Source organism: Macrosteles quadrilineatus, unplaced genomic scaffold (assembly GCF_028750875.1).
Source record: "Macrosteles quadrilineatus isolate MER2022 unplaced genomic scaffold, UCM_ALF_1.0 Scaffold_8__2_contigs__length_117827958, whole genome shotgun sequence".
NCBI lineage: Eukaryota > Metazoa > Arthropoda > Insecta > Hemiptera > Cicadellidae > Macrosteles > Macrosteles quadrilineatus.
Genome location: NW_026542601.1, coordinates 71975341 through 71998954, shown reverse-complemented (window position 1 = coordinate 71998954; position 23614 = coordinate 71975341). Strand labels below are relative to the sequence as shown.

General features: G+C 33.9%; 1 protein-coding gene across 3 annotated transcripts; it reads left to right on the top strand.

The window, feature by feature from the left end:
* The first annotated feature begins 4742 nt into the window (after positions 1-4742).
* LOC129000117 (zinc finger protein OZF-like) lies at positions 4743-22410 on the top strand. 3 transcript variants are annotated; one of them, XM_054427018.1, is made up of 6 exons: positions 4743-5670; positions 10105-10256; positions 11812-11901; positions 13507-13588; positions 14938-15120; positions 18610-22410. In XM_054427018.1, exons 1-6 carry the CDS (start codon positions 5005-5007, stop codon positions 18946-18948), a joined length of 1512 nt encoding a protein of 503 aa, XP_054282993.1. In that variant the 5' UTR covers positions 4743-5004; the 3' UTR covers positions 18949-22410. The 3 variants fall into 3 exon arrangements, with proteins under 3 accessions (XP_054282993.1, XP_054282994.1, XP_054282995.1); XM_054427019.1 differs by lacking the exon at positions 14938-15120; XM_054427020.1 differs by lacking the exon at positions 18610-22410 and having other exon boundaries at positions 13507-13831; positions 14938-14988.
* The last annotated feature ends 1204 nt before the right edge of the window (positions 22411-23614 follow it).

Below are 23614 nucleotides of genomic sequence, written 5' to 3'. Positions count from 1 at the left end.
ATATCCGCTACCCTACCCGTCCGCGTATGAGTAGAAAAGCAGCGGATATATCCGCCACCCGTCTTTAAAGATATGACCATGACAATGTTAGGCAATAAATAAAGAACAATAAATAAAGACAAGTAGTGTTGAGCGTGAAACGTCGAGGGGGGAGCGTAGGAGAGGTTGGGGGTGCTCGGGAGGTGGGCTGGCGTGGGTGAGAGGGGGGAGTGCGGGAGTGAGCGCAGCCATGGAGAGAGCAGGAAAGTGGCGCCTTGGTACAGCAAAACATGGTTACTGCTCAAGCACCTGCCAGTCTGTCTGAAGAGAAAGGCGGATATATCCGTCACCCGTCCGGGAAGGGTTAATCTCCCAAAGCTATTTCAGAAAAAATAACGTACCATATTTGTTTCATAAGGCCAATATGTAAAAATGTTACAGGCCTACTCTGTATGGTGGAGCTCTACTTTAGTTAAATTTAAAAACTTTAGGATGCAAATCAAGTTGCCTACTGAATCTTAATGATTATTGGATGTCCAAAAAACAAAAATACCAAAGTTTGAGGGTTGTAAAACCCCTACCCAGACAGCACACTTTATCCCAGGGACATCCCATAGTAGTCCCATATGTCCTGAGAATGTCTCGGGATATGTACGCTATCCTTAGGATATCCCGCAAAATCCCGGGACGAGTACGAAATCCACAGGATATCCTACAATATACCGTAATGTCCCGGGATTTGTAAGTTAACCTCAGGATATCCTGTAAAGTCCCGGGATATGTACGAATGCCATAGGATATCCCAGAATGTCCATGACATCCCGGGACATGTACAAAATCCACTGGATATCCTGTATGTCCCGTAATGTCCCGGTAACAACCCTAGTGGAAGAGATCAATATATATCAATACAAAAATTGTATATTGATACGTATTGTTACGTATGTGTATTTGGGCCAATACACATCAATACACATCAATACATATCAATACAAGTAAATAGGATCTGAGTCATTAGCTTTTTTGAAAATAATTTGTAGCTTGTTAAAAAACCATTTTTAATTTGTTTCAAAACATTAAATAATATCAACTATGCACTAAAAATAAAATAAAAATTAAAAAGTAAAAAAATTCTTGGCAAAAAGTTCAGTGGGATCCTGAGATTTGAACCGGGGACTCTAGCATGTAAGCCGGTCGTCTTAGCCATTAACAATAAGTTTTTTGGAGTTGAGAAAATAAGTTTCAATACGAGCAGTAACTGTTTTACAACAATTTTAAAATTGTTTTACAACCACTTTTTTGAAGTTTAAGAAAATCAGTTTTAGTACAAGTTGTAAACTGTTTTACAACAATTTTAATGTTTAGCAATCAGTTTTTGGCAGTTTAAAAAATAAGTTTTAATACAAGTTGTAACTGTTTTGCAACAATTTTAAAATTATATATTTTTAAATTACCTATATTGAGTTTTAGGTACCTCAGCTAACGCCTATGACCTAGAACTAGAGTTTTTCCTTTTTTCAAAAAATAAAATTTTTATTACTGTTTATTTCACAAAGTTTACATTGGTATTTTGTATAATCCATAATGTTCATATGTGGTACTTTTTAGAGATATTTTTCATTTTATTTATCCGTATTGATGTCTATTGATTTATATTTACATCTAACATATTTAAAAAATACTCTCTCTTGATATCAATGAACGATTTGTTTGCTCTAATGATCTATATTGATATATTTTATGTTTATAGATGTCTAGTGATATGTATTGACTAAGTTTTCAGTGATGTCTATTTGTTTGTATTTACTTGTAATGATATCCATGAACATCTATTGATATCACTAAGCATCTAGTGATATCAATAGATTTTTCTATTGATTTCTATTGATGTCTTCCACTAGGGAAACTGAAGAAAAAAAATACTACCACTGATGAAATGTATATCTAAATTTAAATGTTCAACAAGGCCAATATTATAATAATTTGTTTTTTTCACTAGCGCTTTCAGAAACTTGGTTTCCATCTTCAGGCTGTGTTTACAGTAATACAAAAAGTAAATATTTACTTAATAAATTAATTTCAAACAAAATTAAAACAGATGATTTAAAGGATATTAGAAAAATAAAAAATAATATTAGAAAAATTAATCTTTTGAATTTTGGATATATTACAGTGTGTTTCTTGATGTAATTATTTTCAGTAATTCCGAATTTATAATTGGGCCGTCTTCATTATTTAACAAATAATTTTGGTCTGTTTTTTTTTCTAAAAATAAGATTCCCACGCATTAAGATGTTGAGGTTTTATAATTTGTTTTAAAAGTTTAAGGTTTCCCAGATTGAAAATATGTCTTGTTAATACTGTGGCTAGCAAGGGCTGACTTAACTTTACTGACATATTACTACCACTGAGTTCAGAAAAACTAGAGTTCTATCATAGTTGTGTGAAATGTGAATTGAATTCTAACTTTAAATTAATAAAACAACCAAAAACTAATTTTAATCATATAACAATCAATTATAACAGTGCTAACCTAATGGTAATTAAATAATCTATATTCAAATACCAGTATCCTCTCCAACTACCAGAAAAACAATTCAACTACTTGAGGCCTAAACAGATTAACAGAATCATATTATATACTGTAGTATAAAAAATATTTTAAGTATTGCGACCATTGCAACTGTCGGCTACTCTTTCACCACTTGAAAACACCCAAAATCATCAAGCGCAGATAGCTCAGGAGGTAAGGTAAGAGGCTCATAAGGCGAAGGTACCAGGTTCAAGACCCATCTGGGCCAAAAACTTTTTTCTCGTTTTTTCTTCAAAATTTGTGTTTATTAACTATTTAATCAATTTACTAAACTTATAATTAAGCTTTTCATACTAAATCTATATTATTTTGTGTTTTTTATGTTCAGGCCCAGACCACATTTATCCCAGGGACATCCCATAGTAGTCCCATATGTCCTGAGAATGTCCCGAGGACTACCCTGGGATGACCTCGGATGTCCCACGGATATGCGTGTGAGCTTATCCGTAGGACATCCCCGGGCGGGGACATTACGCATTCCTGTGGATATCCTGCGATATCCCAGGTTGACCATAGGACCACTATGGGATATCTTGCATATCCTGTCGCAATATCCGTGGGATGTCCTGAGGAGAAAGTGTGCTGTCTGGGTAATCCATCATTCAATTGTAAGGGTTTTATTTTTAGTTTAATAATTGCCTTCGGGTGGCCCAAAAAACAGGGCAATTTAAAAATAATTATGCTGAATTTCAGCTGTTATAAAGGCTGGAGAGTTCATTGATGCGGCAAATGAATATTTATTTGATGCCTTTAAATGTATAGTTACTATGGATCATCAATGGTTACCGCAACATCGTGCCTTTGACCTAGAGACTTTTTTGAAGAATAATTATTTGGGTATCATTTCTACTCAACGTCAATTTCGTTTGGCCGTAATGGTGCAACCCCAAACCGAAAAACTATTCAAAGTTGGATAAAGTAATTTCCAGAACACGGCTTCTGTACTCAAAAGCAAACCAAGTAAGTAGGAGACCTCGGAATGTTCGAACGCCGGAAAACATTGAAAAAGTTCGCGCAATTGTGCTGAGCTTCGAGCGTCAAGTCATCTATTTGCAGAACATTGCATTTAAATTTAAATTTGCATAGGTTTAATTTTGAGCACAGAAGCCGTGTTCAGAAATTACTTACCCATCTTATTTGAGTAGTTTTTTGGTTTGGGGTTGCACCATTACGGCCGACATCGAAGTGAACACAAAACTGACGTTGAGTAGAAATGATAGAAACATACTCTTGAAAAAGTCTCTATGACAAAGGCACGACGTTGCGTCAACCACTGATGATCAATGGTAACGATACACCAAATGGCATCAAATAAACATTCATTTGCCACAACAAAGAATTCTCTAGCTGTTGTAACAGCTGAGTAATAAAATTTTAAATATTGTCCCTGTTTTTTTGGGTCACCCCGTATATTGAAATATGTTATGTTACATACGCACTTGAAAATTCGAAATTTAATATAGGGCTATTTAATGATTAATGAATATGTGATAAGTTCTATATCTATATTATAATTTCTAAAGGGCTTTATTTTTTGTCGGTACGCCAAAGCTCCTTATTTTTTCACTAATTTCCATTAATAAGGTGTCATTTTAAAGCTTTTTTTACCCACTACACCAGTCCAAGGTCAATACCGGAGGTGGCTCAGGATTCTTCCTGTTATAAAATTCCATTAATTTGGTTTTACTTTAATATTAGGCCGAGATGATTTTTGCTACACCAAGTTGACATTTCAAGCAAGATCGTTTTAAACGAGGTTTTAAATGACTATGAAAAGAAACAAATTGTAAACAAAACACGACCTCTAGTGCAGCGGACAGAACAACAGAATTCAGAAAAATATTGGCTTCAGTTGTTCTATAAGGATGAGAAATCCACTAAGGGAGTATATTTTATTTATGATCAAACTAAACCTATGCCTCCTCCAGACATTATTATGGATACCTATCCAGAAATTATTTTATGGATATTATTTCCATAAAATAATTTATTGTATTATAGTACACTGTAGATTTTATTGTGCTAAGGAGAAGTGTTAATTTGGTTGGGTTTGCTTTTACGCCCTTCTGTCTTCTGTCAATGCCTGGCTCTAATAGCAACTTTACAACTTTACAGCTGTTTACAATTATTTAGGTACGGAGGACAGACAAAACTCAGAAGAAGACAGAACAGAACACAATGTCGTTTAATTGGTTTTCGTTATGTTATTTTATCTAGTCGATTTTACAGTAAATATGTACGTTTGTTGTCTTATAACTCGACATGTTCTATCAAATAGTGTCGCAGAATAGCTTCTCAAAGTGTGTGAAACTCCTAATTAGCTCTATGTTTCTCGGTTTGTACTGTGATAAGGACACGGACGCCTACCTTAGCGGCGTTCGACCACCTCGAAGTGTAGATTTTTAGACTTGGTGAAGTCTATAGATTCCATAATGAATCACATCGCTCAGTATCGTAATGGCCTACACCAAATACACCACAACCCTTGCCCTCCTATCCACAATTTCACCGGAAGGTTCCCTTCCCCCAACTTAGGTCCTTTACCTGATAATGTTATGATACCTCAAATAGTTGCTGAAGGAACAATACAGTACCACAATGGGCCTTTACAGCCTTTTCTTTCTACTCCAGATAATAGAGCACAACAACAGCAGCAGCAACAAAATGATGATAGTTCAAAAGTTTCAAGTCATCGGAAACAGACAATGAGTATCAGGAGTTTTCAGACTGTCCAGACTCCTATTATTGCTACACCTACCTGTTCAACACAGCAGGAACCACCACCAAAAGCCGCAGAAACTGGTAGTTGTAATGATAACAATTATAAACCCCCTCAGACATCCAATGTTGATAATCACCAGTTTGTTCAACATTGTGACCAAGGTCCAAAAAGTTGTGTGCAGTGTTATAATCTATTAAAAGGTGAAACTTCGGGCCCTGTCATCAAGGTAATGGTTGATGCTGCTACAATGACCGATCAGGATGAAATGGACCAGACAGGGAATTGGTCTGTTGTGTCTAACTCCTCGCCCCCGCCTAACACCAAAGTCACCGAGTATCTAAGTAGTTTACGTCAATTCTTGAAGGTTGACCAAAAGGTAAGTTGCTTGTACTTAAGTAAGTTAGTTGACTTTTGTAAGGGTGATAAATTAATAACTGAAACATAGGCCCTATTGATCAAAATGTTTTTAATTCAATGTTGGCCTGAATAAGATTTTTTTAGGTTAACTTGGCCTACTGTACCCTATTGAATTTTTTTTACTAAGTTATTATGGGTATATTCAAGAAGATGGCCGCCCGCCACTCATTTAAAGTGTGCTTTGGCATACCGGTATAGGCTAGCTTAGGTTCAGATTAGTTTATGATAGCCTACCACCACTTTCTCTACCGGTAACTTAACCCTTTTAAGTAGTGCTATGCAACGATATCTTATATTGTTGTGCGTCTTTTCCCCAAAAAGTGCTATGGAACGATATATTGTTGTTCGCGTTACATCCCAAAAGTGCTAACGACTTTCGACCGTGTGAGTTTAAATGGGCATTTTGATTGACTCGGTTGTTGTTTGGAAACAGTGATGGTTTCTTTTACGATCAAGGCAATAACTTATACCGTAGGCCTAAGTTATCGTTCCTTAAGTAGGGGTATGAGAGTTTTGACAAAATAACTAATTTTTTAAACTAACCGTAGGTGGTTTGGTTTTCTAGTAACAACATTCTGTACTCCATAATCTTTTTCCTTATGATTCATAATTAATTATAATGATAATAGAAACAATTAGTTGGCCTTCCAAGTAGGCTACCTTTGAAGCTAATATCGACTCGTGTGGATATTTTACCTTAAAATGAAACAAATCGTAGGCATAACTAATCCATCACCACGGTGTATCATATCGCCCTAAAGTTCATGTGTAGGTCTTAATACATTTTAATCCTACCGGTACCTTCTATTATAAAATATTCTTCCATTGTAAGGTGTAGAGGTAGGCCTACCAGTATTGTAAACTAATAAGGCTAGGCTATATGGTTCAATAGTGGTTCAATTGTGGTTCTAGATAGTGTTGATTACCTGAACCTGTTCATCTGATGTGTCGGTTAAAAAACGAAATAGGCTAATACATAAAGGATAAATTAAACTAGCCTTGGTGATAAAAATTAGTATTAGGCCTACTTGATCCTAGGGTTGCTTAATCACCGGATTTCCCCAGGGTCAATCCATATCATGTGGTCCAGAAATTAATTAATTGGTTGCTTCAAGATTTTTGATTTTTTTCATATTTTTATCCTTGGTATAGGCCTATATTATTAAAAGTACAAAAATACAATTATTTTATTTTTATTTTATTTTTCTACTGTATGGCGGCCATTTTTTTGTTACTCGAAAGGCCGTTTTCAGCGATTTCAGAGCTCTGCGTAAAATTAAATATCTCTGGTTCTACTTAACCTAGAACATTAAAATAGAAACCAATCTCTTCAGAAAGATCTGAACTTTAATATGGTAATATATTGATGCACTTAAAACTAAATATGTAGGTCTAATTACCTGTTTAAAGTTTAACGCAACGATGTTACGAATATTGATTTTAAACAATTTATTTTTATATAAAGGCAATTGACTATGTGTTTGTTATTTTTTTATCTGATAGTTATAGGTGTGTACTCCAAATTCTCAAAGTTTCAAGATGTGGACTTGTATAAGGTTTTATATAAAAATTGTCAAAATCTTAAAATTTTCAAAATTTTAAAAGTTTGATGCTTAATATCTTTGTTGGGCATGAAAATAAAAATTTCAAATTTGGCTCAGATATAGTAAGGTACTAAGTAAGAGTATTATGCTGTAATAATTTTATTTTGTGGACTCAACTGGTTTCAAAGTTTTGAAACATTGAAAAGTACTAAATAAGCATTATAGCCATAATAGCGTAGGAAGCATAATGTTATATTATAACTCACTATCAATGTATTTTTTAACAATGTTATATTTTAATCATATATTTTAAGCATTTTGATGTTTTAAAACACTCTTTGTTGTCTGCCACAGATACAAATCTGTGAGAGGATTGTGTTCAGGGAATTGGTAGACGTCCTTGAGTCAAAATTGAAGTTCTAATTTAATTTTTTTTGCTAATTCTTTGCTGTCTACATAAAAGTATTGAATACCTTTGAGGGTTTGTTTTAACAATAATTAAACATATCCTTATAATTCAAAATTTGGTTGTCTATGGTACATTGTAGACTCTATTAGTGACTTCGCTCTTGGTAGTGCCTCCTACACCATTGCAGGAATTTTTTCCTTGCGCAGTAGCAAAAAATGCCTCGCAGCTGGTATTGTAGTACCTGTGACTGAATTGTTTCAGTAAAAAATCATTTTATGATACTGTATAGCCACAGCCACCTTTAACTCCAGGCCGCGTAGAGTTTGCAACGTCGCAAGTAGGGTTGTTTAGTGCCAGACGTCCCATAAGATAACATGTCAGACGTATAAGATATGTATAAGACATGTACCTATAAGAAAACATGTATTTTTAATTCAAATTTAGATTTATGAACATAAACAAAAAGGATTAAAAATAAAACACATGGAATTGAAAACCAAAACAATATTAATATAAAATCCATTTCTATAGGTACATTTAAAGTGGAGTCAATATTTTCCGATGGTGTAGGAGGCACTACAAAGAGCGATGTCATTAATAGAGTCTAAAATGTACCATAGACAACCAAATTTTGAATGCTATGGATATGTTGAACTTTTGTTAAAACAAACCCTTAAAGGAATTCAATACTTTTATGTAGACAGCAAAGAATTAGCAAAAAAATTAAATTAGAACTTCAATTTCGACTCAAGGACGTCTACCAATTCCCTGAACACAATCCTCTCACAGATTTGTATCTGTGGCAGACAACAAAGAGTGTTTTAAAACATCAAAATGTTTAAAATATATGATTACAATATAACATTGTTAAAAAATACATTGATAGTGAGTTATAATTTAACATTATGCTTCCTACGCTATTACGGCTATAAAGCTTATTTAGTACTTTTCAATGTTTCATAACTTTGAAACCAGTTGAGTCCACAAAATAAAATTATTACAGCATAATACTCTTACTTAGTACTATATCTGAGCCAAATTTGAAATTTTTATTTTCATGCCCAACAAAGATATTAAGCATCAAACTTTTGAAATTTTGAAAATTTTAAGATTTTGACAATTTTTATTTAAAACCCTATACAAGTCCACAACTTGAAACTTTGAGAATTTGGAGTACACACCTATAACTATCAGATAAAAAAATAACAAACACATAGTCAATTGCCTTTATATAAAAATAAATGGTTTAAAATCATTATTTGTAACATTGTTGAGTTAAACTTTAAACAGGTAATTAGACCTATATATTTAGTTTTAAGTGCATCAACATATTACCATATTAAAGTTCAGATCTTTCTGAAGAAATTGGTTTTTATTTTAATGTTCTAGGATAAGTAGAACCAGAGATATTTAATTTTACGCAGAGCTCTGAAATTGCTGAAAACGGCCGTTCGAGTAACAAAAAAATGGCCGCCATACAGTAGAAAAATAAAATTAAAATAAAATAATTGTATTTTTGTACTTCTAATAATTTTTACTTTCAAGGATAAAAATATGAAAAAAATTAAAAATCTTGAAGCAACCACCTCTGGACCTTTTGAAATGGATTGACCCCCCAGAAATTAACTTACCAGATTTTGAAGTTCAAAATTTAGCTCCAGGAAATTTATGCAATCTTCTCTTTTAACTCTCGACTAAAATACATAAAGTAACAGCAGTTTTGGAGTTTTAAGATAGATGTTTGCGTTTGCAAATATCGTGATGTACAATTCAATGACTATCGACTGAAGATGCAACTCTCATTCTCTTTCCTAACTTTTTTTATTCCTCGGTTTCACTTTGGCTAGCAACATCCTTAGTTTATCGTCTGCATTGCTCCCAGTCCTTCAATTCCCATCTGCCGGCTAGTCTGTAAGTACCGTACCCGATCCGAGTGTTCACTATCGAAGGTGAACGGAGTCTAGCGGACAGAGAACCATTTGTTTACATTATTGTATCCAGGCGTATGTTTGCTTACGTTAATTTTGGTTATTCGTAGTTTTTTGTGAGATATGAGATGCAAGATGCATCATTCGATGATTTTGCATACGATATTTGAATATTGACAATTTAGCACAATAAACAAATGACATCACTGGCCCGAATGTCTGTAGGCTACCGTACTAATATCGAAGTCCATATCAAGCCATATCAAGTCAACTGGCTTGGATATTTTTTGTTTTGACAGTTACATTTAAATAAATATTAATAACAAAAATTTACTATTTACCTACATTTGGGTCATTGACATAGGCTAGTTTGTTTAGATTCGAATACAGTTTCTGTTAGATATCCAAGTTTGCTAACCTGTTAATTTTTATTCACCAGTGGAAGCTGTCGTTTAAAATCTCCTCTTTAAGTTTGGAGTGTACTCTGCTATACGTACTCTGCTTTGTTTCAGCCTCATGAAAGCAGAAAACAAAGACAAGGTGATGTGAGGATCGTCACCTCCCCAGATGGAACTAGGTTGTATTTTTGTCCTGAGTGCCATGCAGCTTATCCTGACAAAAATTTACTCGAGCCTCATCTAGCAGCCCATAAAATTGAGCGAAGGTTAGAAAATTGTACAGTTACTGTATATGGAAAGTTGTTTTCTTTCTAAATCCGAATACAAACTGTGGAATGATTGTTCTTGAGTCACAAAAGGGTAAATTAGCATCTCTTCTAATAGTGAATATTCCACATCCACGGCACTGCAAAAGTACCTAGGTATCTAAATAAAGGAATGATGGGGTCACTTGAAACTTTTCTTTTGATTGAACCTGTTAACTATGATAAGCTAGAGGCCTTTGGCATACCTTGTGGATGATAAGCTCTATACACAGGTACTATAGTCCTGTTTCTTATTCAACATATTTTAAATTTTATTTTTGAATGAACTAACATTTTTTGCAATGTTAATAATTATTATTATTCATTACCTTTCACTAACTGTAACTGTAAGGGTAGAAACACACATACGGCGATTGGGAGTGGAGCGGGCGGGGCGATTCAGAGCGAGCTGTAGCGGTGCGACTGAGAGCGACTGACGTCGCGCACACATACAGCGACTAGCGAGAGCGACACGAACGGGAGCTCGATCATTTTCAAGATACAACGATCACATAAGACCTAGATGGAGCACGTTAGCCGCGACGTGAAGCCAGTATTTTTCACTAATCTTCACCAAGATGGCGGCTGCCGGCTGTAAAGACCCTACTAATAGCGGGCGCAACTAATTAAATGTTAGTTTATATCAATGATATCCGTGACAATACGCCTTTGTATTATAAATATTTCTATTACTAACACCATGACCTTCAAAATACGCTTTTACGTTTTTTCTAGCGTTTACTGTTTCTTAGAAAAAGTTAGTTTACATAATTGATAACAAAGATTGTTGTCAAATTATTTTATGATATATGTATCTATATCGTATAAAAGTTTGATAAAGTTCTGGCGTTTGGTTTACAATGTAAAAATTTTCAAAGTCACAAGATAGTTTCTGAAACTAGAATGGGCATACAGAGCGGCCTAGTGGCGAAAGTGGAACTAAAAATGTCCACAATATCACTGCCCGCTCCGCTCCAAAACGCTAGAAAAACAAACGAGATTGTTCCAAAGTTCCCCGCTACGCTCGCAACAGCGATTTGTGTGCGCGTTACTACTTGATTGTATAGGTTTGATTTTGTCGCTCTAAATCGCGCCGCTCCGCTCCTAGTCGCTGTATGTGTGTTTCTACCCTAAGTTGTAATGCTTTAGTTTTTCAACAAACCTATCCCATGTGCTACCACCAAAACTATGAAATTAGTAAAGACATCTTTCCCCTGTCCTGCTCCACAATTTGCTAGTGTTAATTAGGTCTGTATTTTTTGTTATGTTTTTCTTTCCCGGTTAGAGATTCCACTTAGATAATTTATCCTTATAAATTGTAATGCTAGGCCCATCCTTATGAATTGAAGGCCGACTTCTAAAGATATTATATTTTTCTTTCATCCTTCATGCCGCTGTCCCGTCCTAACCACTATTAGCTTCAGGTAATACAATTACTGTGTTACCAATATTATTAATGAATTTCATCTATATCAAGGTAGAGGTATTTTGTATTTACTTGGTATTGTATTTTAAGGTTTATCTGCAACGTATGTGGTGCCGGCTTGAAACGTAAGGAACATCTAGACAGACACCAGTTGAGTCACAGTGACGAACGGCCGTACAGGTGAACATATTTATTTTAAACTTAGCTTAAGTCTTTGGGTTGTGTTGTTGAAAATTGAAAACACTCATTCTTAAGAAGTACATGATGGTCCTACATTAAAGCACATTAGAAGCTCTTCAATTGTAATAATGAAAGTAATGTAGTCAGTTATTTTGTCAATACCAATAAAATATCTACTAAGCTGAAACTCTAAACTAGAAGAATGCTGTTTGGTCAATGTAGGTACCTATATTTGAAGTTTTGACTTGCAGAAAACAGTGAATGTTTTAAGATAAATCATTTTATTCTCATTCATAGCTGGCTGCTATTCTCATGCTTTGCAATGAGAGGGAACAAGGAGGAGAAACAATTGGGCTATAAAAACCTACTGTATGAAATAATTGCACATCCATCATAGATTGTAGGAATGAAATTTAACTGCACTGCTAAAGGATAAGATAAAAATAAATAAAATGGCAACCATACTTCCGGTTGCCAAATCTCCTCCAACACTAATATTGGCTTGTATTTCAACCAAACCTTACAATATGGCAGTCTAGTAGAGGACTAATTTGGGCAGTTCATTATTGAAACTGGCTGAACATTGCTCATGAAAAATTATAAAGTTATAAAATGTAAATTGCTTATGAAATAAACTCTATAAAAAAGTTCAACTTTTTTAACAACAAATTTCTTTAGCCTATAATAGATACTATCACTTAAAAATAAGGTAGGTGCTCTGTTTGGTAATTATTTTAATTAAGTAGGCCTATTGAAATCTAAAAAATTTCTAAATTCACCTGGTGAGGTGAAGGGTGAATTTTTTAAGCTCCTCACTTGTCAAAAGCACTTGTACTTAAGCATTCACTGTCTGCTTCCTTTTACCAATACATTTCTTTTACTCTCCTTTGTCCAAAATAGTAAGTTAGTAGAGTTTTTATTAGGTAAAGTAGATTCTTGATTAGGGAAATTGACTTAAAACACAACAAGGTTAGATAAGTTGGTTGGTAGCTTGAATAATTATAAAATGTGTTTTTATAAAAAATAAAAACGTTAAAAATCAATAAATGAGTTTAACGTTTTTCTGCTGGCAAACAAAATTTTTGGCAAGTCTTTAAAATACACTTTAATTGAAACCATTAATTATCTTTGTTTTGAGGACATACTCACAAATTACATAAAACGTACTAAGTAGGCCTAAAAACACTAAGACTGTAACTAAAAAATATTAGATAAAATTATGCTCAGCCACAAGATTTGAGGGATAGAAAAAGAGAGAACTATACAAGTATGAGGAGTTGACGTTCTGTGTAGTGTGCACAGTGCTATAAAACTATGAGAAAGCACAGTCATGAGTGGGTGCCTCTACCCATGACAAGTATACTCCGAGTACAGACATGGGTAGTTAAAAGAGTTGTCTCATCATACCGACTACGCTTTAGGGTCTACCCTCATACCACATGGAAATAACACTCAATTTCACAGTATTCTAGTGTTCACAGGAAGAGTTGGATAGCTGAAATTTGAACAATCCAACAATCGTGACTATGGTATGGCTATGACGCTATCAACTCAACGATTTGATTTGTTTGATCTAACCTTATCACACACATCTTTTACTTCCAGCTGCGGAGTTTGCTCGAAGACCTTCAAGCGGAACGAGCACCTTTCCCGTCACAGCATCATCCACTCAGGCCTCAAGGCGCAGGTGTGTACAGAGTGTGGGAAGGGGTTTTATCGAAGTGACCACCTGCGCAAACATCTCATGGGCCACCGTTTCCAGCGACAACGGACGCCAAAAACCAAACAACCTCAAAACGTTCACCCTCTGCCTCAGTCTCAAAACATGCCAAATGTGCAACAGCAGGGTGACAGCTTGAATCATACGTCCTCAGGATCTGTCTCGGGTCCGATGTTGTTTATGGAGGCCACAAAATATAATTAGAGTTAGGTTAGTAGGTTGGTACTGCAAGAGCACCTAACACCATTGTTCGAAAATGGTTCCAGGCTGCGTGGTAGGTCAAAAGCAATGGTTAATTTAATCCCCCTTAACTAGGCACCCTCAGTTTTTAAAAGGTAATCAGATCTCAATGTCAGTTTAGTTTTATTTATTGTATATTCAAGTGAAATATAACGTCTAATAAGCCTATTTGTTTTATCAATTCAAAATCTTAACGTCTACTTGTTTAGTTGTAAAAATAGAAGGCTGAGTTATTTGTAGTTTTTAATTTTTTCGGGCCGTATCTTGTGTTAAGATAAATTACACATGTAAATTTGTTCTATGGTATCAAGTTCAAAATATACCCTGCCATAAAAAAATAAGTCAACCAAGTTTATCCTTGTCTTAAGTGTGATTATGAATAGAGAGTTGTAAAGTAAAATCTGCACTCCCAGTTTAACGTTTTTGTAAAATATGCATAAATTGCATCAGACAACAACAAGAAACAACTCTGTTAGTTCTGATAAGTGTATTGGTGGCAAGTGTGCAATGTAGGCTTACAAACAAAACATACTGGAACGAGACAAAATAGATATCTTCCCTCTATGTAGGCCGTTTTTAGTCCATAAAATGAATTTGTAAATAAAATATCCATAGAATAACAAATTCCCCTTGTTAGTTCATATTTAATTCTCTAAACTTTTGACTCCAAAAGCATAAAAAAATTATACCTTACCTTTTTACTCACAATTGTTAAGCTTAATAAATCTTAAGTGATTTTACACTCTTGTAAACAATATTGATCTGAAATATCTCTACCACGACAATTCGAAAATATTAAGTATCTCCTAGTTTAGGTTACTCTCAAGACTATGTTATCGCACACTTATTCGGATCGAATCGAACCGTAAGTTTTTCATGTTAGCTACTGTAAATCAAACCAACCATTAAGTATTTCACTATATTTGTTACATATTTTAAGTCAAGTTAGGTTTGACTCCCTCCCAATAAGTGTGCTTGTGAGAAAATATGTAGTAGAAATAAAATGGTTCGATTCGGTCCGGCGGTGTGCGATGGAAAGTTTGACTTGAGATGACTTTGATCGTTTTACTCACCAGAGAGAGCGACCTTGGATCTGTGGAGTTTGCGGCGCAGCTCACGTACGAAAGGAACATCTAGATAGACATCAGCTGACGCACACAGACGAACGGCCGTATCCATGTCCGCTGTGTCCGAAGGCGTTCAAACACAACGAACACCTGTCACGACACCTGGTCATTCACAGTGGACACAAGACGCAGGTGTGTAACGAGTGTGGGAAGATGTTTTACCGAAAGGACCATCTAAGGAAGCACTCGGAGAGTCACCGCAACAAACGGTTGAAACAGGAACACCAGGCTTTGGTCCCAGGGATGTAGGTTAGGTAGTTGCTGTAACATCGTGAAGCGTAGGTTTTGTCTTTTCTGAAGCTAAATTGGAATAGAAGTTAATCAACACTAGGAAAATTAAAGTCAGAAATTGCTGGAAAATTCAATGAAGGGAATATGATTGGGGTCTGACCATTATTTCATAATAGCTGGTAACAAAAACTCATGTCATAGTGTTTTTGACTCAAAGTTCCATTTAAATGGAAAATAAATTGCATTAAGTAACAGAAGCTATGAATGTTAATTTACTGCAAATTGGAGGATAGAGCTTTTGACGAAGTAACTATACCTGACCTTAAATAATAATGTTGTACATTTGCTGGTTTTGTTGCAATTAAACCACCAAGAATTTCTTGTTTTATGAGAAAATAATTGGTTGAATCCTGAGGAAAACCACTACAGTAGACTGCCTCTTATCCGGACATCGGTTTAACTGGACTACACTCGGCTGAAATGACACCGGACAATTTTCATCAGCACATCGGTTTAACCGGACTAGATCGGCAGGAAGTGGGCGGTACTGAAACAACTGTTCTCGTGGGAAATATTTGAGACCAGTGATCACGTGTCTAAATACAATGCTCTCCTAAATTTAAGTCAAATATGTATACAGTATGCATTTAAACAGTCCGTTTTAACGAGTTTTTGGGGACGTCGGTTTAACCCGAAAAACTGTTATCCGGATTGGTCTTGGTCCCGAGGAGTCCGGATAAGAGGGAGTCTACTGTAGTTTGATAAATTATAAACCCAATTTTGAGTTCAGTTTATGGTAAATGCTGATCTGGTGTCTGATCCCATTATGTTTCAAAAGTATGATTGAGGATATTAGTGCAAAAATCTAAAACATGGTCTGCTATTACATTGATCTCATAGTTACGATTTATAGATTAGCTTAGTTACAAACCAATTATTAATATTTACTTGATGAAAGCCTGGTGAGGATAAGATTAAGATTTACTACTTCTTTTTTAGAAAAAATGTTGAGTATTTTCTCAAAACTTTTTGATCTGTTTATACTGTGTGTATGTTGGGCTGAATCATGATGTAGATTCATGTAAAAAAAATACCATTAGGTTAGATGCTACGTCAGAAACATTTTAATTTTAAAATATACCTCAGTAAATATTTATGAAACTAGCAAACAGTAAAAATAGGTCATACTGATACGCTCTCTTGTTTGTTAGCTGTCAACCATCTAATGATTCTATAAAATGTCTTCAGAAAATGTATTTATAGAATACGTAATACTTTCTTAAAATAATTTTGCTTTGTTGTTCAGTTATGCTTTGCTGCGGCATTTTGGCATATCTGAGTAGGCGCTGTTTCATGAAAAATGTATATAAACTAAGGAGCACAAACTAACCATGATAACGCAACAACACAAGTTACATGTAATGTTTATTTTTGCCTTTCTACACCAATAATTTCTGGTAAAAGTCTGTTATCTTGATTTCAAGATTTTTTTATAAATTAGTTTACTGGTCGACTAGAGAGATTGATTTGAAAATAGGTTAGACTTTGTTCTGTGTATTTATTGATTTTGATTGGCTGTTATATTCATGAACATCATCATTGTATGAACATAAACCTATGCGTGAAATCCAGTGTTAATATTAATCATTTAAAAAATCCATATATCGTATATAATAATGAATTGCGTAAATAATAGTAATTAAAACAATATACGATTGTGCATTTGAGTAGTTCTAATTTACTAAATATTTATATGATTTTTTTACTCTTGTAACAATCATCACAACTCATAGAAAACATGTTATAATTAATAGAAACACTTCAAACAAAAAGAACAGGCTTGCATCTGATGGCATTATTGATATGTAGAGTGTTCAAATGCATGCAGAAAGATTTCTTTTAGTGAGACCCTTGTGTCCGACCCCCTAAACATGCTTAAAAAACAATACAAAATAAAGCAGTGTTTCAAATTTTATACCAATATACTCAGTTGTATTTAAGAAAAATCGTATTTCCAAAAACACTCTTTTGCATGTAAAACTTGTTTCAGAGACGGAATCTTTAGTACTAAGCAGTTTTTAAAATGTCGCACATTTATTTGAACCTAATTGATCTTTACCTTATGACAGTCAACCAAATCTAATTAAAATGTTAACAATTAACATACTATTTTTACTTTGTTGCACACTCTGGAAGAGGAGCTAGAAACAGAAAAGGTAGAAGCCAAATCAGTTTTCACACCTCTTTCAGGATCAGTTCTCAAATTTTAAGTTATTAGAAAACTTTAATAGTTTGGTCAAGTGAGTGTGTGACATTGGATTTTACATTGATTTGTAAAATTATCTTCAAACTTGCAAGTTTGAGTTTTCAGGTGGCGGGTCAGTTCGGTTCGATAAATTGCGACTGATTACTTTCCAAGTTTGTTGCTTTGCCAGGAAAATGAAACGCTACATTCATATGTTGCTTTATCCACCCAATCAAAGTGTCACTATACCAATACTGTACTACTTAGTACTTACAATACCCTAGACTTAATCCCTGAAAGCATTTTTACTTACATGCAGTTGTAGCTAAAATATTATTTAGCTATCACATAGAAAAATTGGAATAAGTTTAACTAACAACTAGAATCTCAATTGCCTACTCTATAGCTATTCAACATTTTCTTTTAAGCTTATTGCCGGTTTTTAAAGTTGAACACTAAGCAAAAGGTTTTCTTATCTAAACTTTTTATAATTAAGGTACCATAGTATATTTGTATATTATAAAAAATAAATATTATGTTTAAATTTCCCTTTAAAAAATCCTTAAGTACGCAACCCTTACTGTTGCAAAGTTGCTAAACAATGGTTAATGACCAATTAATTAGTAGAAAGCTAAAATTTTCAAGGTGTTTAAGACAAACAAGTTTCTATCTCATATAGGAAAATCCAATCCATATACAATCCATACACCCTCTCAGAGCTATGGCATTTATCAAAATAGCATTACTTAACTTGCATAAATATTAAATAGCATCACTTATTGAACAAAAGATTATTTTCTTTTTCCTGTATGCTTTTCAGATGTTTGTTGTTTTTTTGCAGTTTTCCAGCATTTAAGCAGTATTTTTAGTTTTAAATGTAAGCAAATAAGCATCAGCCAACATATTTTTATATCAGTAGAAATTTAAATTCTTTTTTAAATGAGACCTAAATTGTTTTAGTTATCCAACTGTTAAAAAACTTTTTTCGCAAAAGTTAACACATATTCAAATAATAAGATGAATTTGATTTGTGAAATCCTAGTTTTCCAGTTAATACACTCGCCTTTGATTAAATAACATTTTGTAAGACAAACTAAATATTTTCCTGGCAAAACAGCCACTAACCGTGAAATATTTTCTGGTAGGATCGACCTTGGGTGTGTGGCGTGTGCGGGACGGGACACGCTCGCAAGGAGCATCTGGAACGGCACCAGGTGACGCACTCGGACGTGCGACCGCATGCGTGTCCCGCGTGTCCCAAGATGTTCAAACGCAACGAGCACCTGACCCGCCATCTGGTGATACATAGCGGACAGAAGACAGAGCTGTGTAGGGAATGTGGGAAGACATTCTACCGTAAGGATCATCTGAGAAAGCACGCGGAGAGTCATCACAAGAAACGGACAAAGCAGATGATGACTCAACCTATGCCGACTCAGACACTGCCCATGCTAATGCCGCCACCTGTACCATCAACAGTGTAAACAAACATTCTAACCACTCAAGTTTTGAGGTTTGATAGACCAATGAATGTAAACTAATTTCCTTTTAGAAAATAAGGTCTCAATCAATTTGATCACATGCACTTTACCTTTGACTGAAGAAAACATATGGCAGAGCCAATTATTAGCATAGACTAACCAACACAAGTAGAATTCTCATCCCATTGTAAATTTGATGCTCGTTTTTCGTGTCTAGTTCATTTCCGGTGACACTGATAGCTAGTGTTGACAAAATTTTGTTTCTATTATTATAGGGTTAATTTCATGATTTGTCCTTTACTATTTGGTTATAACTAGTGAACGAGTTATGGTTTGTGATTACATCGTTTTATTTGGTTAAACGATAATTCAAATGACTGAAATAATAAGAAACAAATTGCAAACAAAACTCAACCTCTACTCTGCACCAGACGGAACTAACAATAAAATTTTCTTCAGCTGGTCCATAAGGATGAGAAATATATCAAGGGAGTATGTTTTATCATTGGCTATTAGATAGTCAAAGGTTTTATCTATGGTAATAGTTATGCCTGAATTAGTGAGAGCCACATTTTATTGGTTAGGGACTGATAAGGCACCAAGAAAGTATGAGGTAGTGATTGCTTCTTCTTTTTTACAAAACATTTATATAAATCATTCACTCCTGTAGCAGCAATTGTCAACAACATAAGGCTCACAACTTCACCTGACATTGAATCGTGGCTCACATTAACCTCAGCATTTTCATCAATATCGATTGTGTATTGTGCTAAAAATCAAATCACTCAACATAAAACTTTAAGTCATATTTTCTTAAACAGAAAAAGAGTCTATATACTTTACATGATTGCCGTACTTTTAAAAATAAGATTGAAAGCTATTAAAGATATGATGTATCAAATTAAAAATCAAATGTGTCAAAGATATAGGTATTGTCAAGGATTACAGTATTTAAAATTGTGTTCTATCAGCTCAAACATTAAAAATGATCAAGATGATTGTGATATAATTGTTTGTCAGTGATTTTATTAGGAATTTACATAAAGCTTATTCTAGTGATTATCTGATTATATTTTGGTTGTTGCTTGAATTTGTATTTAGGTACTATGTTTTTTTTATTTAATTTGATGACAGCTATTTAATTAGATGTTAAGTTTTTATTTGATTTTTTATACAAAATCTACTATGATTTTAAGAATAACTTTATTGAGCTACTTTAGTCAAAATGTATAACAAAAAACTTGTTTACTTGAGAAAAACATTTTTATTCAAGGAAACTTTCTACTGGACTGCCTTTATTTATCCTTATATATAATACGTGAAGGCGATTTTTACAAAACACTATTGATGTGTGCCTAAAATTATAGCTTTTTTATTTTTAAAGTGAAGTCTCGAGGCAAGAGGCACTTGCTTCAAACACAGTCTTTTTAAAGAATGATAATTTGTTTAATTAATTTCATAGGGAGTAATTACTGGTATCCGAATTGAACTCTTTAGTGATCTATTTGTTTAAATGCAGATTCAAAGGTTTTCACTTAAATCCCTCTCTGATCCAGCTAGTTGTCGAAAGTTTTAATCTTCAGGATTGTGTTGTTAAAACATTCACTCGGTACTGACTGTCACATAATGTAATAATGACCTGACATACACAGAAATGAATCACCCAGTGGGGGATATGGTTAAAAAACATTTAATTGTTTTATAGATATTGAAACTTTATTTTTATTCCTCGGTTTCACTATTACTTTTTATTCCCCGCTACAATAATTGTTCAATTTTCTATTGTTGTTATATTTGTTGTTCTGTTTGTTGTTTTGTCAATTTAATGCTAATAAAACAGTCCCTGAAAAAATTTTCTTATAACATCTTTTTGTAAATTAACATCAAGTATCAAAAATGTAACGTAAACTCATTGAATTTGATGTAAATTTTTATGCTAAGTAAAGACAAATGTTCTTGTACAAATCAAATGTACAAAATAATGCTTTAAATTGTAGTCATAGTAATTAAGTCATTAAGTGTTTTAGATTTAGTATAGAAATGTATTTTATATTCCATGTTGTTGTGTGCGATCACTTTATTTGATTTATGTTGCGAAAAATTGGGGAGACATTAATATAGCTTTTCTTTTGCATGCAATACTATTTTCCTTGCAAGAACAGTCAACACAAAATTTGAATGTTTGGAAGGAATGAACCATCTCCCCATGTTGTGTATAGTGTATTATACAATGTGTCAAGTATATATTGTCATGTATGTATTTATTGTATATACAATGCCAATAACTGTATTGTAAACCTGTGTAGTAATGTCCTCACGGCTTTCTATCAGCTTTCTAAGGTAGCTGTTAAATTTACTGTCATTTTAAATTGCAGATTGGGAAAATATGAAAAACTGGCTAAACTAGTTACACTATGTACACTCCTACGTTTTTATTGAACCGTAGACAAGCAGCTAAAGCCAGCCTTTGTGGGAGAACAAATCTGAAACACTGATGTTACTATACTCTGTTCACAAAATTTAGGCGGTTTTAGGGGAAGAAATTCATCTCATCTACTTTAGATCCCTACCTTTAAAACAACAGCTGAGGTTCGCCAAAACATCAATCAGCTGGAACATTATAAATGAATCAATTAATGGGCGTGTTCTGGGAACATGTACCGGTACCGCCCCGGGGCAAGAGTCTTGGTATCCCAGAACGATTATTCACCGGTTTAAGGTACACATCGGATTATAATTTACACATTCACCTACTATTTACTTTATAATATTCAAACCAATCAAACTTGTTCTCACAGAATAAATTATTTGAAAATTTTTCACTTAATACGTAATACATCACCCTCATAGAATAAATTGTTCACTAATTACGCAACATAACCTATAAAACTGATGAACATTATTCGATTCGATGGACCCGCCATCTTGCCGTAGCTGCATCTGTTGTCGTTGTCCAAGAAACTGACCAATCAGAGGCCGCCGGTGTATTATGCACCGTACATTTTCTCCGGTGCATGAATCTTGCACCGGTGAAGGAAAAAGAGGAAATAGCTGTCTACTAGGTTAACTCACCGGTCTCCCAGAACGACACATATTTTGTACCGGTGCATCGGTACATGTTCCCAGAACGCGCTCAATGTAGTGGGGGAACTTCCCCTCAATCCGCCTATATTTTGTGAATGGTTTATAGTTCAGTTATGAGGAAATATTTTTATTAAGGAAAAAGATTCTTTCAACAGTCTTTCTTAGGAGAATCATCAATTAGGCAACAACAAGCATCTATTCATCCATTTAAAATATAAATATCAACTCATTTTTATAATCATAGAAGCCCCGGTTCTTTTAAATGTGTTAATTACAATTTATCTTTTAAGTAAATTTTGGCTGTTTGTTTGCGTTTTCCGTTTCTCTTTCAGGAAAAATTTAAATCAAATTATTTTAGTTTCACGTTTTCCCATTTGCCGATATCTGTGATTTTTATTACTATTTATTACTAAATATTTTTAATGCAGGGTAGTTAATATGAACAAATTTACCGGTTACATATTTTTGTGTATAATTTATTTTGTTTTGTATGTCGAACATGTGATGTTTTATTGTTATTATTACTTGTTTACCCCAAATAATTTTTCTTTTAGTTTTGAGTGCCATATCGCTGATTTTCATCTAAAACATGTGTTTCAATCTTATATCGAGCCATTCCAAGTTTATAGTTGTAGTTTTGTTACCTGAGTAATTGATGTATGTACAGTGCAGAAATAAAGTGTACTAATTAAAACTGATTTGTTATTTGCCTCAATATATACTATGTAATGACAAACAAAGACAATTTGAAACAATCTCAGGTAAATTTAAACTTCAAAAACAGCATAATGGTTAAGTTTGAGTTATTTAGACAGTTTGAGAGAACACTCAACTTCATTGTTTCTGGCAAGAGTATAACTGTTATATGTTACTAATTTGCTTCTATTGTTAAAAGTTTCTAATTTATACATCTTTATTGATACTGACACATAGTATAGCCTGTTGGTTTAAAATAAAATATAATTCAACCTCAGCCAGTTGTCAGTTGTTTATCTTCTAAACATATAAAAGTCAAAGCCCTCACTCAATGATTCATCACTAATTATCCAACTTCCAGACTAGCTAGAAGGGTGTAATTTGGTATACTCATTAAATTTGGTCAACAATAATTTCAAAGTTATTTTACTAACGGGACACCCTACTGAGATTCCAAATGTTATTCTTATGGGCATTCAATTGTTATCAATAATCTATTATTCATACCATCTGTTAGAACATTTTTATTTACAACATCTCTCCCAAAATATATTTTTTTTTTTTTTAGTATCTAGAATGAAATTTCCAAGTTAAAATTGTAGGTAAAACCATAAACTTTCAAAGTGTTGTGTACTTGTCTACTATGCATTTTATTACTCCTATTTGACACAACAGCTTATTTTCATTATTACTATTTTCGCTTCAGTACTTTGTTTTTGAGCTAGACACTTTAAATGTGTGCTGAGTACTTTTTGTCCTTTTTTTCTGTCTTTTAAAAATACGGATGCTGGATTATTACTTGATATACTAAGTACCTTCACCTTTTTGGTGGTGTTTGGACAGCTACTCATAAGGCAAAGGTTAGTGCCTACTTTCAGGGTCGTATTTC